General features: G+C 40.9%; 1 protein-coding gene across 1 annotated transcript; it reads left to right on the plus strand.

Moving 5' to 3' along the window:
• Nucleotides 1-206: 206 nt before the first annotated feature.
• Nucleotides 207-20,782, plus strand: atxn10 (ataxin 10). Its single transcript, XM_061959814.2, has 11 exons — nt 207-345; nt 642-818; nt 5,955-6,037; nt 6,117-6,213; nt 8,873-9,037; nt 9,123-9,203; nt 11,251-11,407; nt 11,470-11,581; nt 11,735-11,919; nt 16,935-16,998; nt 19,900-20,782. Exons 1-11 carry the CDS (start codon nt 215-217, stop codon nt 20,082-20,084), a joined length of 1,437 nt encoding a protein of 478 aa, XP_061815798.2. The 5' UTR covers nt 207-214; the 3' UTR covers nt 20,085-20,782.
• Nucleotides 20,783-22,333: the final 1,551 nt, after the last annotated feature.

The following is a 22,333-nucleotide window of genomic DNA, read 5'->3' on the forward strand; positions in this document are numbered from 1 at the left end:
AGAAGAGGAACAAACTAACAAATCACTCCAAATTGTCATGTTGCAAAAGTATAATGTAATTAAATTTTTTAAAAGCTAAATAATTCCCATTTGATTTCATGGAACAGCTTGAAAACAACAGCACATGTTTTGACTCCGCCCCCAATCCTGAGTCCACCAATGGGTTTTTCAAATCCACTTCCGGATGTCCCGCCCATGCGCACTAAACGGAAACATGGCATCTCCAACTACCAACCCCGATGACATTTCAGCGTCCATTGCTCGCATTTTGAATGAAAAACACTCCCTTGAACACTTACAAGTCTTAAAAACTTTTACCGCTTTGTTACAGGACCGGGAATACAGGTGAGGAGGAAGAATGTACTTGTGTTTGTAAGTTTGAAACGGCGAATGTTAGCATCCTTGCTAAGCTAGCTATTGTAAGTAACTAATATGCTAACAGCGAGCTTAGAAATTGCTTTTTTTATCGCATACAGTCCTACATTTTTTAAGATAACTAAATACACTTTTTGTTATAGTGTGTAGTCTTCCTTTTTTGCGTGTCTTTAACCAATAAATGTACACAAAAAAACTGTCATTAAATGTATACCTGTATAAGGCAGACATTGCACTCAACTATGACGTCATTCTGTTTTCTTCAGGGATGCTGTCGGTGGAAAGGCGTTCTCCGGTCTTCTAAAAGTCTTATCCAGACTCATTGATGAGCTGCAAGCTTCCAGCGGCTCTGATTACAACCTAAAGCTGCAGCTTGCTGCTGAGTGCTTTCGAGCTCAGAGGAACTCCTGTGTGCAAAGTTCCCGTAACCAGTGCCTGCTCAGGTAAGGATTGTAGCGATTGTTTTTTTTCCAGGACTGATACCGATTACTAGTAGTCAAGGAGGCCGGGAGCCGATATTCATTTGCAGTAAAAGTTATTTCAACACGAATATCAATCAATGTTTATTTATATAGCCCTAAATCACAAGTGTCTCAAAGGGCTGCACAAGCCACGACGACATCCTCGTTTCAGAGCCCACAAAAGGGCAAGGAAAAACTCACAACCCAGTGGGATGTCAATGTGAATGACTATGAGAAACCTTGGAGAGGACCGCAGATGTGGGTGACCCCCGCCCAGACACATGTTGTATGAGGCTTCTGCAGACACACATGAGTGACTGCAAGGCATACTTGTTCAACAGCCATACAGGTTACAATGAGAGTGCCCATATAAAACAACTTTAACACTCTTACTAATATGCGGCACACTGTGAACCCACACCAAAAAAGAATGTCAAACACATTTCGGGAGAACATCCCCATCGTGAGACAACATAAACACAACAGAACAAATACCCAGAATCCCATGCATCTCTAACTACATTATACACCCCCCCCCCTCCCCTTCGTGCGTCGGTTGAGGTGGGCGGGGTTTGGTTGTAGCGGGGGTGTATAATGGAGCCCGGAAGAGTTAGGGATGCATGGGATTCTGGGTATTTGTTCTATTGTGTTTATGTTGTCTCACGGTGCGGATGTTCTCCTGAAATGTGTTTGTCATTCTTGTTTGGTGTGGGTTCACAGTGTGGCGCATATTAGTAAGAGTGTTAAAGTTGTTTTATACGGGCGTGTGATGGGCAGAGCCCGCATACAACATGTGACTGGACCGGCACGCAGATAGTGTAAAATACGACGCTAAAATAAATAATGATAAATGGGTTGTACTTGTATAGCGCTTTTCTACCTTCAAGGTACTCAAAGCGCTTTGACACTACTTCCACATTTACCCATTCACACACACATTCACACACTGATGGAGGGAGCTGCCATGCAAGGCGCTAACCAGCACCCATCAGGAGCAAGGGTGAAGTGTCTTGCTCAGGACACAACGGACATGACGAGGTTGGTACTAGGTGGGGATTGAACCAGGGACCCTCGGGTCGCGCACGGCCATTCTTCCACTGCGCCACGCAGGCACTGCCATCACGGCACGCCCTCAACATTGTTGCCCCGGGAGATTTTCGGGAGAGGCACTGAAATTCAGAAGTCTCCAGGAAAAATCGGGAGTGTCAGCAAGTATGCAGCTGAGCCGCATCAGAGTGATGAAAGAGCCGCGGGTTGCCGACCCCTGGTCTAGCATAATATTGTGAAAGTCCAGTCCATAGTGGATCTAACATAATAGTGAGAGTCCAGTCCATAGTGGGGCCAGCAGGACACCATCCCGAGCGGAGACGGGTCAGCAGCGCAGAGATGTCCCCAACCGATGCACAGGCGAGCGGTCCACACCGGGTCCCGACTCTGGACAGCCAGCACTTCATCCATGGCTACCGGACCTGTGCCCCCCCTCCACAAGGGAGAGGGGGGCAGAGGAGAAAAGAAAAGAAACGGCAGATCAACTGGTCTAAAAAGGGTGTCTATTTAAAGGCTAGAGCAGTGGTTCTTAACCTTGTTGGAGGTACCGAACCCCACCGGTTTCATATGCGCATTCACCGAACCCTTCTTTAGTGAAAAATAAAATTTTTTTTTTTTTTCAAATTCAAGACAACGTTATATGTTTTTAGTAACACTTTAGTATGGGGAACATATTCTAAGTGACAAAGACTTAATTTAGAGTTATTTGGTTAGGGTTAGGGCCAGGGTTAGAGGGTTAGGATTATAATAAGGCCATGCCGAATAAGGCATTAATAAGTACTTAATAATGACTAGTTAAGAGCCAATATGTTACTAAGTTGCATGTTAATAAGGAACTAATTAATGGTGAATATGTTCCCCATACTAAAGTGTTACCATGTTTTTTTACTGGTGCACAAAATGAACCGTGCATGAACATCACCTTGTTCAAAGAACAAAACCAACACAGTGCATAAACTCACAACAAATTACACACCTGCAAATCAGTCTGACTTCTGCGGTTGCCGTATCCGTAATATGCTGATAGGGAGAAGTTTTTATTTACACGATGAGTCGGGTGTGTCTTGACCTCCGCCGAACCCCTGAGCCCGACTCACCGAACCCTTAAGGTTCGATCGAACCCAGGTTAAGAACCACTGGGCTAGAGTATACAAAATAGTTTTAAGATTGGACTTAAATGCTTCAACTGAGGTAGCATCTCTAACTGTTACCGGGAGGGCATTCCATAGTACTGGAGCCCCAATAGAAAACGCTCTATAGCCCGCAGACTTTTTTTGGGCTCTGGGAATCACTAATAAGCCGGAGTTCTTTGAACGCAGATTTCTTGCCGGGACATATGGTACAATACAATCGGCAAGATAGGATGGAGATAGACCGTGTAGTATTTTATACGGAAGTAGTAAAACCTTAAAGTCACATCTTAAGTGCACAGGAAGCCAGTGCAGGTGAGCCAGTATAGGTATATATGTATATATATATAATATATACGGTAGGTCTATAAAGGTATATACAGTATAGGCGTAATATGATCAAACTTTCTTGTTCTTGTCAAAAGTCTAGCAGCCGCATTTTGTACCAACTGTAATCTTTTAATGCTAGACATAGGGAGACCCCAAAATAATATGTTACAGTAATCGAGATGAGATGTAACGAACGCATGAATAATGATCTCAGCGTCGCTAGTGGACAAAATGGAACAAATTTTAGCGATATTACGGAGATGAAAGAAGGCTGTTTTAGTAACACTCTTAATGTGTGACTCAAACGAGAGAGTTGGGTCGAAAATAATACGGTACCCAGATTCTTTACCGAGTCGCCTTGTGTAATTGTTTGGTTGTCAAATGTTAAGGTGGTATTAATAAATAGATGTCGGTGTTTAGCAGGACCGATAATCAGCATTTCCGTTTTCTTGGTGTTGAGTTGCAAAAAGTTTGCGGACATCCATTGTTTAATTTCATTAAGACACGCCTCCAGCTGACTACAATCCGGCGTGTTGGTCAGCTTTATGGGCATAGAATATGTAGTAAACAGCTGCACAAGGCTTTCAGTTTTTATGTTTTTCAAAATGTTTTGATGGAACATTGGACCTGTAGCGATAATTTTTTTATGCGGCACCAAAAGACATCGACATTTCACAAACACCTTGATTACGTCTTTCTAAGGGGAACATCCGCATGTGACAATATAAGATTTCTCTCCATCACAGTAACTTACCATCTAGTCAATGTTATACAATTTAATAGCAGTTTATGGATGTAATACTTTAAGTTACCGCTTTAGGAACCCTGGAATATTGCGAACATTTGAATAAAAACAATTCTGCCTGCTCTGCTTTACTTCTATAATAAGTCTCATATTTGTTAAGATATTTACACAAAACTTGGATTTTTGGCAGAGATAATTTTTCTGTCTTAATTGTCCACCGATCTCTGTGACGTTATTTGATTGAATCACAGAACATGAAACTCTGCGCTCTTTTAAAGAGTCCCCAGTACGAGTGTTGCGGACGGAGGCTCGTCGAGCGACGCGATCGCTGCAGCTGCGAAAACAAACACAACAGGGCCAGGGAGACGCCAAGAAAGAAAGACAAAAACTGAATTTCTCAGCAAAAATCTAAAGTGTTGACAGGTATGCAGAGGAGACATACTGTACAAAGGAGAAAAAAAGGGGGTGTGGCCGAGTGAGCGCTGCAGTAAAAACAGTTGAACAGACCGGAGAAGAATTCTCACAAGAACTTAAATAAATCAGATATCAAAACAGACTTGGGGAGAATGATTGACAATGAGAGTACCATTTTTCGGACCATAAAGCACACTTAAAATCCTTTTAATTTTCTCAAAACTCGACAGTGTGCCTTATAACCTGGTGCGCCAAATGTACGGAATAATTTTGGTTGTGCTTACCGACCTCGAAGCTATTTTATTGGGTACATGGTGAAATGATAAGTGTGACCAGTAGATGGTATTCACACATAAGATATACGTGTAGACTGCAATATGATGGCAGTCACACATTAGAGATATGTGTAGACTGCAATATGACTCAAGTAAACACCAAAATGTTATCTGTTCCATTGAAAATAAAGAACATTACACACGGTGCTCAAGAATCTATCAAAATGTTTCAGTACGACTTTGGTAAGCTATGAAGCCGTGGCTTAAGGGTGATCTGTAAAACATAATCTATGCAACATTTTGACCAAAGAACCACCGTTACATGTTATGTAGACCATAAGGAAGTGTTTTCAATTTAGAAAAAAAAAAAAAAAATGAACCCTTTAATGCGCCCTATAATCCGGTGCACCTTTTGTATGAAAATAGACCTGACTAGTTCTGCATATCGGAGTGTGCCTTATAATCTGGTTCGGCCGAAAAATACGGTAAATTTTGTTCCTAAATTAATTTTATTTAAAAGGGCTCCAGACAAACAGGGAACTTTTCTCATGCAGGGCAAAAGGACTGGTGCTTGAGCAGGGGTCACTACTATCTACTTCACAAATTATTATTTTTCAAAATACTAAATACTCATATCAAATGTGTGTGAATGGTATGTGCTGTTGTAGTTCAGTTGTAGTTGTAAAAAAAATAGAAGAAGAAAAAAGACCGGTATACAGTACAGGCCAAAAGTTTGGACACATTTTCTCATTCCAATGTGTTCTCTTTTTATTTACATTGTAGATTGTCACTGAAGGCATCAAAACTATGACACCTTTGAAGTGAAAACCCTTTCAGGTGACTACCTCTTGAAGCTCATCGAGAGAATGCCAAGAGTGTGCAAAACAGCAATCAGAGCCAAGGGTGGCTATTTTGAGGAAATGTTTTCATTTTTTTCACCTTTTTTTTGTTAAGTTCATAACTCCACATGTGTTCATTGATAGTTTTGATGCATTCATGACAATCTACAATGTTAATAGTCATGAAAATAAAGAAAACCCATTGAATGAGAAAGTATGTCCAAACTTTTGGCCTGTACTGTACGTCAAAATGCCAAATATCAGTCGAACTCTAAAGGATTGGCACAATTTAGATATTGTCATATACTTTTTTGACACATAAATTATTTGTCTTACAGGGAGCTTGGTTTCGTTGATGTTTCTCTTCAGCTACTGAAATTCCTGTACACAAATTCAAAGAGCAGGGATGGCGTCTTTGAACGTAAGTCCTAAATATGTCATCAAACCCCAATGGTAACTTTTGATAGTTATATTTCAGTTATCTCCTTTTTTCTATCCAGCTGTGCGTTGTGGGATCCAGTTTCTTGGTAATTTAGCTGTGGGGAACCAAGTGTGTAAAGATGACATTTGGCAGCGGAGCTTTCCAGATCTCTTCTTGTAAGGTTCAGACATTAAACAAAGACACTTTACAGTATCCTGACTGATTGAACTGAGGTGATAATGCTTAGCAGTGTTTCCTAGAGATGGGCAATTTATTTGTGGCGGCAGGGTCGTGACCAGTGGTGTTTAAATTTGACATCATTGTATATTTTTATAATTGGCTAAAATATGCTTTTTTTTCTTTTTTTTTGTGAAAATGCTGAAAAATATATGTATTAATAATAGAATATATTTTTCTAGTTACATATTTTTCATTTTGCTGTACTTTTGTTGCTGCTTATTTTATTACTATAAATAACATGGTAACACCAACTGCATTGTGTGCGTCGCTGGTTTATCTAAAATATTATTCTGCCTCCCTGAATGTTGGAATTTAGTTCGGCAAATAAGTAAAAAGGCCTTTAAATGAGAGATTTACAATGTCGTTACTATAATGCTAAGCACACAAAGGAAAGTATATTAATCTACACATGAAGTGCACATACATTATGAAGGAATCATGATAAATCAATTATACAATTTGGTATAAACTGAAAAAAGCAAATCAACCGTACGGGATAAAAGTTGTTGCTTATGCTGCTAGCAGCTTAATGCTAATATGCAATGGACGAGCCCCATGACAGGCTAACGAATATTAGCATTTTAACAGAACAAAATTGACTGAAACAAATGCATTTCTACTTACACCAAACTCTGGAAATTAATATTGACCGTGAACTTTGTACTACTAGTCCAGTCTGTTGCTTTCTGCACTCGAATCTTAAACTCTAATTTTAAAACACACAATGTAGTCAATGTTTTGTAGAACATGATTCACATATATCACCAGGAAGGTTAAGTTTTACCTAACTGTATCGCAAACATAAAAAAAAAAAAAAAAAGTGTTTTAAAAAGTTAAAACATTTTCCCTGCTACAAGTACATTTAGGGCTGCCTCAAGTGGGATGAAAAAGTTAAAAAAAGCCCAATCCCAATCACCAGTTAGTTAGGCCATTTTATTAGATAGGTGACATTTGCGTCTCTGGGAAATAAAATGTATGAATAATCTATAAACTTAACTTGAAAGTATATGATGTATAATAAGCACATGATAACAATGTGATAAATACAATTTAAAAGATGCATTAACATTTCTTTAAACACTAAAAAACAGCATTTATTGCCTGTACTCGCTTTCTGAAAAAAAACTAACAAAAAATAGAAAACATTTACGCTTATTTTGTGTCCCTGGGTTTTTGCTCAGTCCTGTTACCCTAACACATTACACCCTCTGAAAAATCCCCAGATTGCCAATATAATTGTGGCAGTGGGGGCGAGGCGAGAGGCGTGGTCAATATATTGTCAATATATAAAATGCCAATTGGCGATGACGCATATATTTTCTTTAAAAAAGAAAAAAAAGAAAATTTTATACATGCATTAGTAATTAGTATTATTAACACATTACTAAAGTATGTTTTGTTAAATCACTGTGATGGCAAAGTGTGCTTTAGCATAAATGCAATGTGGCTATATTTCATGTATATTTGCCAAGTCTATGCTAAAAACCTACTGCTATTACTTTCGGTCATGTTACTCAAATTAGTTGTCTTTGGCTTAGTAACCTCGTCAACAATGAAATAAAGTTGCCTTAGATGGCCCAATGCATATTTTGAGAAGTTCAATATGCGAAAGGCATTTGTAGTTATGGGGAAGTAACTACAAATGTGCGCTACATTAGCTAACCCAGTTAGAATAATACATAATGTTGGATATAGAGAACATACAAACCCTTAATTTATTGAGTCAAAAATATTAAAGTTTGGTGATTTGGTAAAATTGCAAACAGCTAAAATGATGTACAAAGCAAACTATAACCTGCTACCAAAGAATGTACAACAATTCTTCTCAACTAAAGAGGAGAAATATAACCTTAGAGGAAAAAATAATTTAAAACATTTATATGCACGTACAACACTTAGAACCTTTAGCATATCAGTATGAGGAATTAAATTATGGAATGGATTAAGTAAAGAAGTTAAACATTGTACTGATATGATCCAGTTTAAGAGGTTGTTCAAAATAATAGTGCTTACAAAGTACAAAGAAGAAGAATTATGAGAAATACTTTCAACCTTATTGAAAATAAGATATTCTTCATCTCAGTATGTTAATAATGACTGAATTAATTAATTACATATTACAAAACTGTTGTGTGTACTAATTCACAGATGTTATTTTATAATATAAAAAGGTCAGTAAATGATTCTATATATTTGTAAACGCTCTGAAGTGGGAAAGGGGTAGGATTAAATAAGCTTTGCTTCTTCCTACTCCTTTTCGGACATGATGTAAAGTGAAATGATATGAAATTGTGTAATGTATTATACTGTAAGTGTGTTCATGTTCGAAATAAACTAAAGAAAGAAAAAAAGGGACAAGCGGTACAAAATGGATGGATGGAATATGTGTATTATCACATTTAGACTTTTAGACAGGAACTTAAGTTTATTTTACAACAAGCAAATTTTAACAATTCGATGGAATACGCCCAAATATAATAATAATAATAATAATGTTTAACCTAGCTATGAATGCTTTGTAGGTATTTTAACCATCTGGTCCTGACATAAATGCAAAAAGCTGAGTCATTAGCCGTTTTCTCTCATGGTGAGCAGGCAGCTGCTTAGCGTGGATGACGAGAAGACGGTGAGCCACACCTCTATGGTGCTCCACACATGTCTGGATGAAGCCAAGGTGGAGGAACTGTCCGAGCCGCAGAACATCCAATTGGCGCTCAAGGTGATGGAGCTCTGCAGGACGCAACCCGAGCTGGACTGGACGTAAGAGGGAGATGATTAGCAGTCAGACTTCAGGGGGTAAACCCTCAATGTAATTTTTAATCTCTACATTTGTATGAATTAACAGGGTCCTTATTGCAACTCAACACTTTCTCAAGTCTTCAGCTCTGGTTGAAAAAATGTATGCTGCAATGTCATCCTGTGAAAGGTAATATTTGTTCTTTCACTGTGTTTGGCGATGTGTTTTATTTTAATGTTAAAATATGCGTGAGGCAAAAAATATATATATACAGGTAAAAGCCAGTAAATTAGAATATTTTGAAAAACTTGATTTATTTCAGTAATTGCATTCAAAAGGTGTAACTTGTACATTATATTTATTCATTGCACACAGACTGATGCATTCAAATGTTTATTTCATTTAATTTTGATGATTTGAAGTGGCAACAAATGAAAATCCCAAATCCCGTGTGTCACAAAATTAGAATATTACTTAAGGCTAATACAAAAAAGGGATTTTTAGAAATGTTGGCCAACTGAAAAGTATGAAAATGAAAAATATGAGCATGTACAATACTCAATACTTGGTTGGAGCTCCTTTTGCCTCAATTACTGCGTTAATGCGGCGTGGCATGGAGTCGATGAGTTTCTGGCACTGCTCAGGTGTTATGAGAGCCCAGGTTGCTCTGATAGTGGCCTTCAACTCTTCTGCGTTTTTGGGTCTGGCATTCTGCATCTTCCTTTTCACAATACCCCACAGATTTTCTATGGGGCTAAGGTCAGGGGAGTTGGCGGGCCAATTTAGAACAGAAATACCATGGTCCGTAAACCAGGCACGGGTAGATTTTGCGCTGTGTGCAGGCGCCAAGTCCTGTTGGAACTTGAAATCTCCATCTCCATAGAGCAGGTCAGCAGCAGGAAGCATGAAGTGCTCTAAAACTTGCTGGTAGACGGCTGCGTTGACCCTGGATCTCAGGAAACAGAGTGGACCGACACCAGCAGATGACATGGCACCCCAAACCATCACCCAACCATGCAAATTTTGCATTTCCTTTGGAAATTGAGGTCCCAGAGTCTGGAGGAAGACAGGAGAGGCACAGGATCCACGTTGCCTGAAGTCTAGTGTAAAGTTTCCACCATCAGTGATGGTTTGGGGTGCCATGTCATCTGCTGGTGCCACGCCGCATTAACGCAGTAATTGAGGCAAAAGGAGCTCCAACCAAGTATTGAGTATTGTACATGCTCATATTTTTCATTTTCATACTTTTCAGTTGGCCAACATTTCTAAAAATCCCTTTTTTGTATTAGCCTTAAGTAATATTCTAATTTTGTGACACACGGAATTTTGGATTTTCATTTGTTGCCACTTCAAATCATCAAAATTAAATGAAATAAACATTTGAATGCATCAGTCTGTGTGCAATGAATAAATATAATGTACAAGTTACACCTTTTGAATGCAATTACTGAAATAAATCAAGTTTTTCAAAATATTCTAATTTACTGGCTTTTACCTGTATATCTGTGGGCCACAAATGGCACCTGGGCGGGACTCTGGACAACGTTTTTTGACCGGTCATGTGCATGCCAAGCAGCAGGTGGCAGCACGGTATCCAAAGTCTTATCAAAATGCAGTGATCAAAATGCAGTGATCTAGATCACATTTAGATGTGATCTAAATGCCAAAACATTTAGGGGAGTAAAAAAACCAACTGTTTTTTGAATGAATCACGATTGCTATTTGTAATGATTCTTAATCGATTCTAGAAAAATAAGAAATCGATTTTTAAAATAATTTTTTTATTTTTTTATTTTATCTGTCCTGTCCAGCCACTCAAGCAAATCAAACTGTTGAGGTAGATGATCTGTACAGATTATTAAAGTTGAGAAAGCAGAAGTGTGGGTTACTACTTTTGTTGCTTTATTTGTATTTAAGTTTTTGTAATGTTTGGGTAGAACTTTATTAAACAAAACCCGTTTTATTTTAAGTAACGTAGAAATGATCAGAGCCCTTTGTCTATTTTATGGAGGAATGTAGTTAATCATAGAACTGCCACCCAATGTTATTAAAGTATTGATTTTGAATTGGGAATCAATTTTCAATAGAATCATTACCCCCAAGAATCGAATCAAATCATGTGGTGCCCAAATATTTACAGTCTTACAAAACATACTAACTATAGTTCAAAGATCATATATTCCCATGGTGTCCTTTATGCTTCACAATGTAGAAAAAGCGCATTATTGGTTTTCAGACTTACCCTGTTAGAGCTGATCTCGGCCCAGCTAAGTGGCGAAGAATCCGTGGACTGTGGCGTCCCCTCCAACGTGGCTCGCTTCCTCGCCTCCGCCTTCCAGAAAGGTTGCGGAGCCGTGTTGACCCTTGCCACTGGCTCCGCCTCCAGCGAAGAGGTACATTCAGTAATACCTCTCTGGAAGAGGCCATTTGTATCTGCACATTCTCTCATCTGCAGGTGCTGCAGGAGGCGCTGACGGTGATCGGTCTACTTGACGTGCTGTGCGAGATGACCTCACACCAAGCGCAGTTCCTCCAGGACCAACCGGACCTTTTAGTGACCACTGTAGGTAAATCAAACCCCACAAAACTCCCTACAAGCGTGGGTGGCGTGGCCCCCCTGTGATAAAGGTGTCCCGCCATGACAAAAACCAGTACACATTCCTGTGCCATCGTCAATAAAACACATTTTAAGTGTCTCCTGTTCTTTATCTTCTTCGCAGAGCTCTTGAAGCAGGTCCACGCCATCGGAAAGGCCAGCAAGAACATTTTCAGCTCGGCTCAGAACTTCTCAACTTCGAGTGACGAAGATGACCCTTCTTCCGAATCACCTGTCGTCAGCTTTAAGGCTCACCTTATCAGGCTTATCGGAAACCTGTGCTACACCCACACCAACAACCAGAACAAGGTTTGAAGTAGATACTGTAGATAGAGGGATACTATAGGTAGTTGTTGTTGATAGATAGTACTTTATTGATTCCTTCAGGAGAGTTCCCTCAGGAAAATTACAATTCCAGCATCAGTGCACAGAGTTGAGATATAATTTAAAAAGTAAATAACAAATACTGGGGGTATATGTTATTGTTTTGCATCCCCTGTCATCCTAGTATCCCCCCCTCCCCCCCAGAGAGGAGTTGTACAGTCTGATGGCGTGTGGGACAAAAGAGTTTTTGAGTATTAGGGTGGAGTGCCATCTCCGGGTTGGGGAGGAGATCTTGCCCCAAGTGGAGGAGTTTAAGTACCTCGAAGTCTTGTTCACAAGTGAGGGAAGAGTGGATCGTGAGATCGACAGGCGGATTGGTGCGGCGTCTTCAGTAATGCGGACGCTGTATCGATCCGTTGTGGTGAAGAAGGAGCTGAGCCGGAAGGCAAAGCTCTCAATTTACCGGTCGATCTACGTTCCCATCCTCACCTATGGTCATGAGCTTTGAGTTATGACCGAAAGGACAAGATCACGGGTACAAGTGGCCGAAATGAGTTTCCTCCGCCGGGTGGCGGGGCTCTCCCTTAGAGATAGGGTGAGAAGCTCTGCCATCCGGGGGGAGCTCAAAGTAAAGCCGCTGCTCCTCCACATGGAGAGGAGCCAGATGAGGTGGTTCGGGCATCTGGTCAGGATGCCACCCGAACGCCTCCCTAGGGAGGTGTTTAGGGCACGTCCGACCGGTAGGAGGCCGCGGGGAAGACCCAGGACACGTTGGGAAGACTATGTCTCCCGGCTGGCCTGGGAACGCTTCGGGGTCCCACAGGAAGAGCTGGACGAAGTGGCTGGGGAGAGGGAAGTCTGGGCTTCCCTTCTTAGGCTGCTGCCCCCGCGACCCGACCTCGGATAAGCGGAAGAAGATGGATGGATGGATGGATAGATAGTCCTGCACTTGGGATGAAGCAGTCTAGCACTGAACAGGCTCCTCTGGCTACTGATAACGGTAGCCAGAGGAGCCTGTTCAGATAGATCTAAATCTAGTGTCTTAAGTGCTTTAGGACAGTGGTCCCCAACCACCGGGCCGCGGCCCGGTACCGGTCCGTGGATCGATTGGTACCGGGCCGCACAAGAAATGTAAAAAAAAAAATGTTTTTATTTTTTTTATTAAATCAACATAAAAAACACAAGATACACTTACAATTAGTGCACCAACCCAAAAAACCTCCCTCCCCCATTTACACTCATTCGCACAAAAGGCTTGTTTCTTTCTGTTATTAATATTCTGGTTCCTACATTATATATCAATATAGATCAATACAGTCTGCAGGGATACAGTCCGTAAGCACACATGATTGTATTTATTTGTGACCAAAAAAAAACATTCCCCCCTCCTCCCCGGTCCGTGGGATACATTTTCAAGCGGTCTACTTCCCCAGCCAAGGCAGAAGTCCCTAAAGTTCAATGGTAATGTCAAAAATCCCTAATTGTCCCTTTTTAATGACAAAAAAATTAAAGCTTTCGCAAGAACTACTATCAAAATATATATTAGTTTGTTTTAACAGGCATACTATTCTCAAAAATCAATAGCAACACACCCATGTCATTATAGTAGCAAGAATAAAAAAGGTGTACTCATTTTGCTGCATGCTTTGATTGGGAAAAAGTATCTCCATCTGGTAGACAAATGTAGAAATGCAGTGTAAATTAATATCATATGTGAAGATGAAAGCAGGATGAGAAATGGCCTTTTCAACCTATATCTATTCAGCAATGCCAAATTGGCTTTAAAATGAAACAATGAGTGGCACAACATGTACAAGGATCTCTTAAGGCAGGGGTGTCCCTCTTTTTCCACCAATGTACTGAATAGGTGACAAATCAAATAAGGCTTTTTTCACACTGAAGGTCAATTCCGATTTGTTTTGTCCATATGCGACCTGTATTGGATTTTTTTAATGTCAGTGTGAACAGTGCTATTCCAAATGTTTCATATCCGACCCAGGCCTCTTTCGTAATGTCGGAAATGTGATGCAACTGCAGTGTGAACACTCCTGCGCTCAAGTCACATTCATCCGACCAGAACGTCATCAAAAAGTGATAAGCGTCATAATTATTTGCCAAAATAGACTTGCAAAATAAATAGTTAACAAAAGAGTAGAAAACCGGTAAAAGTAATGATTTAGGAACTGAGGTCAATGTTTCACCACTCCTGTCTCCGACTGCTCACCCACACCATCTTCAGAGCAGACATCAAAGCAAAATATCCTGCAAACTGCCAGAGCCAAAATGCTTGTCCTCTTCTTTCTAAATCTTCTCCACGCAATATGTTTGGTTAAAAAAATGTTGGCTTTGATTGCACAACATTTTTGAAATTGCCACAAATGCGTCCATACTGAGACCGACAAGAATTGAAGCCACTACAGGACGTGTGACGTCATGTCTGCATGTGGGTCAGTTTGCATTCGCATTGGATCACATTTTTTTTGTAATGTTAACAGCCACATAAAGACATCGGATTTGACAAAAAAAAATCTGAATTGGACATCCTACTCTGCATTTTGAACATAGCCTAAATGTCACATCTACAAGCTCTGCAGCGCATTTACTTGTACAAAGCTGGACAGCCAGTTAATGTCCTCAGATAACATCACAAAGTTAGTCTTTTCTTTAGTGAATACATCTCCAAAAGGTAAACATGGTAGACTATAGGCTACTAGAAGCTAGCAGCTACACAACATCTAAGCACACAATATCACACAAGCTAGACAAGTGTCTTTAACTGAACAATATTGCATTTTGAAACACGACATTTGTCAATATCAAAGTATCAAATATTTCTAGTTGCATATTACCTACGGATACAAAGTCTCCAAGGCAGAAGTGTATTAGAAAGTATCCAGTAACAAACGTGTCCGCATCATTCAACTTACTGCATCATGGGCTTAACTTAATGAATTATTGTCGCCACTAGGTGTAGCCAAAACAATTCACTTCAACTTAAAGATAGCATACGTCCATTCCATATTAAAAATGTTAGTGATTTTCATACCTACCATTGTTCTCTGTTTGACTAATTTCACTTGATCAAGCCTTTTTTTTTTTTAAATATTCCTGACAAGAAAATAAAAGTAATAATAATAATAATAATAACTGGGATTTATATAGCGCTTTTCTAAGTACCCAAAGTCGCTTTACATGTAGAACCCATCAATCATTCACACCTGGTGGTGGTAAGCTACTTTCATAGCCACAGCTGCCCTGGGGTAGACTGACGGAAGCGTGGCTGCAATTTGCGCCAACGGCCCCTCCGACCACCACCTATCATTCATCATTCAATTCACCGGTGTGAGTGGCACCGGGGGCAAAGGGTGAAGTGTCCCGCCCAAGGACACAACGGCAGCGATTTTTTGGGATGGTAGGAGGCGGGGAGCGAACCTGCAACCCTCAGGTTTCTGGCACGGTTGCTCTACCCACTACGCCATGCCGCCCTAAAAAAGTATGTACCGTATTTTTCGGACTATAAGTCGCAGTTTTTTTCATAGTTTGGCCGGGCTCCAGTGTGACTTATATATGTTTTTTTTCCTTCTTTATTATGCATTTTCGGCAGGTGCGACTTATACTCCGAAAAATATAAATATAAATATCTGTGCTTCTATCGTATCGGATCATTATCCGTCACGGCCAATACCCAAGGCCCAAATCTTGTTATATCTAATGATATATCTCAATATGACCTAAGTTGATGTTAATAATATAAACAACAAGCTCCAGGTTGCAATGGTCCCAGGCCACACTTTGGACCGGTACTTGGGGTCAAAGCCTTGCTGATAAAAATCATACTTATTATACAGTTGTTTTTAAAAAATGTTATTAAACTACATACTTACTGAGAAATCCCTTAAACGGGATCCGGGAACTACATTTTGCCCTGTTTTTTGTTCTGTTTGCTTTAGTGCTTATCGTTTTACATTGCAAGCGAGAGACAGACTGCTGTATCAAACCGCACAAGTGGACGACTACGGAGAGGAAATGAGTTGAATGTAACTCCCGTGTTCTTTTAGCCCAGCGCTTTCGTTTCTCACTCGCCCACTACCGCCGCTTGGATTTGATCAGTTTGCCTCCATCGCCTGCTGTCAGCATCTCAGTCGTCACATCAAGATAAATATTACAGCGGTCGGGGGAGGAGCTGGCCTCTGCCTGTGCCGCAGTATAGGCCGAGTTGCATTTAATAGGAAGCGATTGATGGAATGCTTGCGGGATGGACCCCCTGGCTCGGCCTCTCTGTAATATTTATGGATGCTGATCTGTGGTCTGTCATTGGTCAGAAATCACCCCAGTCTCTGTTTTCACCAAGATCCCTTCCAGTAAACCACATTTGAGTCTGTTCACCTTCGGGACAGATTGTAACATAAGAGTCCTCGCTAAGTGTGGAACTGGATGCGCACAAAGCTCAAGTCCACTTGCTTACTGTCCTGTTTGTTCTCTTTTCTGACAACACAAATGCCGCTATTAGTCCTGGCGCTCCCTCCGGTGTATTTGGAAAGTAACCGCCGTGACAAGTGGAGGTCAGCGGCGAGCAAATACAATAATTGAGCTGATGGACGCAAATAAATGATAAGAAGCAGATGATGCTGTTGTGACACGGCTCAGGCGAAGCCACAACTATGCCGCTGCTTCGAATTTCCCCTCGTAGGTATCGTTTGCCTTCAAATAATCACACGGAATTTTTAAACACGGGCTTTATTTTCTCAATTACTATAAGAGACAAAAACATTGGTTGGGTTCAGCGGGGAACAGCTGCAAAACAATTTAAACAGACAAAAAGGTTGTTTTAATGAACACAAAGGACAATTGTAACATGTTTTATGAAAAGAAAAATAGAGTTAGTGGATCATATTTGAAGCCACTGAAACATGTCATTATCAATATCAACAAGGTGAAAACCAGAAGAAAATCAATTGTAATTGGAATTATTAATCAACATTAATTGTGTTTTTCTGCAGGTCAGAGAACTGGAAGGCCTCCCACTCATTTTGGACAACTGCAACATAGACAGCAACAACCCATGTATCCTTTGCTCATAACATCTGTGTTTACATGCCTAATGTACAGTATCGGACATTCATGACTGACACATTTTTTAGCATTTAGGAATATGCATCGTCAAATCTATTAGTTAAATTGAACTACATGTGGGGTATATTTTTTTGTGCTGTAAAGTAAAATACGTTGAATTTAAAGCAAAGCTTGACGTAAAATTGGTATTTTCAAATTAAGTTGCAAAGTACCATACAAACTTTATTTATTAAGTCCATTAGCTGAAATCAGTTGCTGTGGCGACACTTTTAGGCCCCTATAATGCAATTGGACCGTTCGGCACACCACCTGCAATGGAAGCAATAACATTACTTTTCAGAGATTGATTGTTGTACAAAATTTCACAAGTCTTCTTTACTGTTACTTTAAATTAGTGCTTCTCAATTATTTACTGTTGCATTTTTGCGGATCCCCACTCTCCACTGCGACTACACATAGTATAACTTATTTATAACATTGTTATAAGTACACCTCTGCATAACATTTAGGGATGTCCGATAATGGCTTTTTGCCGATATTACGATATTGTCCAACTCTTTAATTACCGATACCGATATCAACCGATACCGATATATGCAGTCGTGGAATTAACACATTATTATGCCTAATTTGGACAACCAGGTATGGTGAAGATAAGGTTGGGTTTTTTTTAATTAATAAAATAAGATAAATAAATTAAAAACATTTTCTTGAATAAAAAAAAAAAGTAAAACAATATAAAAACGGTTACATTGAAACTAGTAATGAATGAAAATGAGTAAAATGAAGTGTTAAAGGTTAGTACTATTAGTGGAGCAGCAGCACGCACAATCATGTGTGCTTACGGACTGTATCCCTTGCAGACTGTATTGATCTATATTGATATATAATGTAGGAACCAGAATATTAATAACAGAAAGAAACAACCCTTTTGTGTGAATGAGTGCAAATGGGGGAGGGAGTTTTTTTGGGTTGGTGCACTAATTGTAAGTGTATCTTGTGTTTTTTATGTTGATTTAATTAAAAAAAAAAAAAAACGATACCGATAATAAAAAAAAAAAACGAAACTGATAATTTCCGATATTACATTTTAACGCATTTATCGGCCGATAATATCGGCCATCTCTAAGAACATTGTATCCCAGTGGCAGGCTGTGCATTTTACACTTAGGCCTTCAGTGATGTCCTACTTAGTCCCACTTTAATAATTACCTCTCATAATACTATCATTTATGTCGGCACATGACCACAGCTGGAGAAATATTTTACAGAAACACACCTGCGCACTACCGAGCATCGATCACCTCAACATTGTGCAAAACCGGCTTCTTTACGGGGCCTTTAAAAATCAATAAACCTACATCAGCAATTAAAACATATCTGTATGTGGTACTGTCAAAATTAAAATAATTGTAAAAACATTGAATGTGGAAAAAAACCCTAAATTAAATATTTGAGCTCACAATTTGCAGAATTCATTGGAAGCTGCAAGTCAGGGGTACTGCTCATAGTTGGTTGTTGGTTGTTTTGATTGAAGGTGGCGGGCAAACCCTTTTGACCGGCTGGGACAAGTTAGCTAGCTTAGGGGGTGGCTCACGAGATCTAGCTTCTCTTGAAAAGTCCATCTTGAAAGTGGCCTTGCAAGTGGCTTTGCAAGTAGATATCTGCAAACTAATCATCGATGTTCTCCCCTTCTGCCAATGTGGGTTAAAAAAGCAAGTAGATATCAGATTTCTCTGTTCACCACGTGTGACTCCGGTGTGGCCCGGTTGATTTGCATAAGACTTACTTCTCTCGCAACGCACAACTTGTGATTGGATACTGTCACAAGAGAGTATCCAATCACAGGAGGCGTTTACGTCACGTTCAACTTGTTTTCAACTGTCAACAACTCGTGATCTGACTGGCTATCGCAACTGTTTATCAACTTTATGTGCACTGTTCACATACAATGCACAGACTGCTACATTGTTGATTCAGAATGCCTCGGACAGATTTGATACAGCGTTGGCAACAAGCTAGCTGAGTTCTGATTGAATAAAAGCTCTCATGTAAACACAGCAACACTGGAGCCTAATATGACATGAATATGAAGAATACTGTTATTTATTTAGGGAAAGTAAATTAAAAATAAAATAAACTTTTCTCAATTTATGATCATGATTTGTGTTAAGCCAACAGAGAAGGCTTTGCTGGCCCTGACACCCAACCACAGTGTTATCCTTTTTAACATTAAAGAAATGTAGATCAGCTTACAACAAAGAATAACTTTACTATTATTGTTTTTTAGTCTGTACCAGAAAATATTTAAAGTGCATCAATTTGCCTGGAAGTAAAAATACATATTTAAAATTTTTAAATAAAATAAAATTTGAATTAATAAGTTTTTGAGCAATTAAATACATTTACATTTTTTGACCGACTTGAACCATTTTGATACTGAAAAATACAAATAAACTCGATAATAATGCATTCAAATTGATCAGCAACTAACAATTTTAACTTACAAAACAAAAATAATTAAAACAAATTGTGCTGATTCATTTTTAACTTTATTAATAATTTTTGGAGGGGATGAAAAAGCGTATATGATGAAGCAGCTTTTTTTTTTAACCTAATAGGAATTTACTAATAAGTATATTTTACAACACAGCAGCAACAAAACCAATGTTGTAATAGCAGTCGAGAGCAAATTGCTCAGTCAGCATTAATAGCGCTGATGATTTTCTAGACGAGTAAAGAGGCAGCTGCAGGATTCATCATATGCAGCTCCTGCCGTCTTGTGGTGATAAATAAAAACCCATTGGGCGGTTGCATACAGCCACAGCTGGTTTTTTGTGCTGTTCATTGGAGCATGTCTTGAAATTAAACAACTTTAACCGACACTTCCAGTCATCAGTCAATGGTCCATTTTCGCTATCCGCAACCTCCTGGAGCACAATCGGAAGAATCAGGAGCTGGTGGCCTCCCTGGAACGCTGTGGGGCTGCAGACTATTCTGCGCTCAGGGAGCTGGGCTTCCAGGTGGAGGAGAGAGATGGCAGCTTGCTGCTCAAACCAGTCAGGAAAGATGCTTGACCTCCACCGGGAACACAGGTTTTCATGTGAAGAAGTCACACCGGCAGGAACCATGAACATGCTTGCAATAATATTATCCACTACCTTCGCAACACAATAGGGCTCGAAAAGGCATGGGATTTCGCAATGCATTGTGGGACTGGGTAGCTATTGTTTGTGTTTGTTTACATGGCTGTACTCAACCAGCGGTATTGTGAGAGTGAGCAACAAAGTGGATTAAAATCGTACGAAAAAACTAGACCCTGTTCCAAATGCTCGCCACCTTAAAAATAAGTAAAATTGGTGGAATTCTTCTATTTCTGGGGCTGAGGTTGCTGAGGTAGTTAAAAAGCTCCTCGGTGGCAAGGCCCCAGGGGTAGATGAGATCCGCCCGGAGTTCCTTAAGGCTCTGGATGCTGTGGGGCTGTCTTGGTTGACAAGACTCTGCAGCATCGCGTGGACATCGGGGGCGGTACCTCTGGATTGGCAGACCGGGGTGGTGGTTCCTCTCTTTAAGAAGGGGAACCGGAGGGTGTGTTCTAACTATCGTGGGATCACACTCCTCAGCCTTCCCGGTAAGGTCTATTCAGGTGTACTGGAGAGGAGGCTTCGCCGGATAGTCGAACCTCGGATTCAGGAGGAACAGTGTGGTTTTCGTCCTGGTCGTGGAACTGTGGACCAGCTCTATACTCTCGGCAGGGTCCTTGAGGGTGCATGGGAGTTTGCCCAACCAGTCTACATGTGTTTTGTGGACTTGGAGAAGGCATTCGACCGTGTCCCTCGGGAAGTCCTGTGGGGAGTGCTCAGAGAGTATGGGGTATCGGACTGTCTGATTTTGGCGGTCCGCTCCCTGTATGATCAGTGCCAGAGCTTGGTCCGCATTGCCGGCAGTAAGTCGGACACGTTTCCAGTGAGGGTTGGACTCCGCCAAGGCTGCCCTTTGTCACCCATTCTGTTCATAACCTTTATGGACAGAATTTCTAGGCGCAGTCAGGGCGTTGAGGGGATCTGGTTTGGTGGCTGCAGGATTAGGTCTCTGCTTTTTGCAGATGATGTGGTCCTGATGGCTTCATCTGGCCAGGATCTTCAGCTCTCACTGGATCGGTTCGCAGCCGAGTGTGAAGCGACTGGGATGAGAATCAGCACCTCCAAGTCCGAGTCCACGGTTCTCGCCCGGAAAAGGGTGGAATGCCATCTTCGGGTTGGGGAGGAGACCCTGCCCCAAGTGGAGGAGTTCAAGTACCTCGGAGTCTTGTTCACGAGTGAGGGAAGAGTGGATCGCGAGATCGACAGGCGGATCGGTGCGGCATCTTCAGTAATGCGGACGCTGTATCGATCCGTTGTGTTGAAGAAGGAGCTGAGCCGGAAGGCAAAGCTCTCAATTTACCGGTCGATCTACGTTCCCATCCTCACCTATGGTCATGAGCTTTGGGTTATGACCGAAAGGACAAGATCACGGGTACAAGCGGCCGAAATGAGTTTCCTCCGCCGGGTGGCGGGGCTCTCCCTTAGAGATAGGGTGAGAAGCTCTGTCATCCGGGAGGAGCTCAAAGTAAAGCCGCTGCTCCTCCACATCGAGAGGAGCCAGATGAGGTGGTTCGGGCATCTAGTCAGGATGCCACCCGATCGCCTCCCTCGGGAGGTATTTGGGGCATGTCCGACCGGTAGGAGGCCACGGGGAAGACCCAGGACACGTTGGGAAGACTATGTCTCCCGGCTGGCCTGGGAACGCCTCGGGATCCCCCGGGAGGAGCTGGACGAAGTGGCTGGGGAGAGGGAAGTCTGGGCTTCCCTGCTTGGGCTGCTGCCCCCGCGACCTGACCTCGGATAAGCGGAAGAAGATGGATGGATGGATTGGTGGAATTGATCCAAATGAGCACGTCCAATAGACGAGATTTGAGCAAGCTGCCGAATGTGCCCTGTATCTCAATAGTCACCAAAGTCAGTTTTTATACAGGCCAAACATTTCGGAATGCATAGTTGGTAAAGGCTCACAGACAAACCAACTTTGAGTGTGTGCAAAACTTCAAGATTTTTACAGCAGAAAGAAAAAATAGTTGTCTTTTCAGAGGTAAGTCAACCGGACTTATCACTGAGTCGTGTCTCCTGGAGAAATTAGTTTCAAACTAAATATATATCAAGTCTGAAATACAAATGCATCAATGTGGGAAACATGTAAAGTCTTCTCAGATCTCTGAATAAAGGTATTGTTTTTTCTCCCCAAATACTGTACTTTGTGGCACACACGGGTTAGTGCGTGTGCCTCACAA

The sequence above is a fragment of the Nerophis lumbriciformis genome, linkage group LG05 (assembly GCF_033978685.3).
Source record: "Nerophis lumbriciformis linkage group LG05, RoL_Nlum_v2.1, whole genome shotgun sequence".
Lineage (NCBI taxonomy): Eukaryota > Metazoa > Chordata > Actinopteri > Syngnathiformes > Syngnathidae > Nerophis > Nerophis lumbriciformis.

What these genes read in the sequence shown, in the direction of transcription:
- atxn10 (XM_061959814.2), top strand. Translation starts at nt 215, where the DNA reads ATGGCATCTCCAACTACCAACCCCGATGACATTTCAGCGTCCATTGCT. An exon ending in CGTAACCAGTGCCTGCTCAG is followed by an intron (nt 819 to 5,954) that starts GTAAGGATTGTA and finishes TTTGTCTTACAG; the next exon opens with GGAGCTTGGTTTCGTTGATG. An exon ending in GCTCCGCCTCCAGCGAAGAG is followed by an intron (nt 11,408 to 11,469) that starts GTACATTCAGTA and finishes TCTCATCTGCAG; the next exon opens with GTGCTGCAGGAGGCGCTGAC.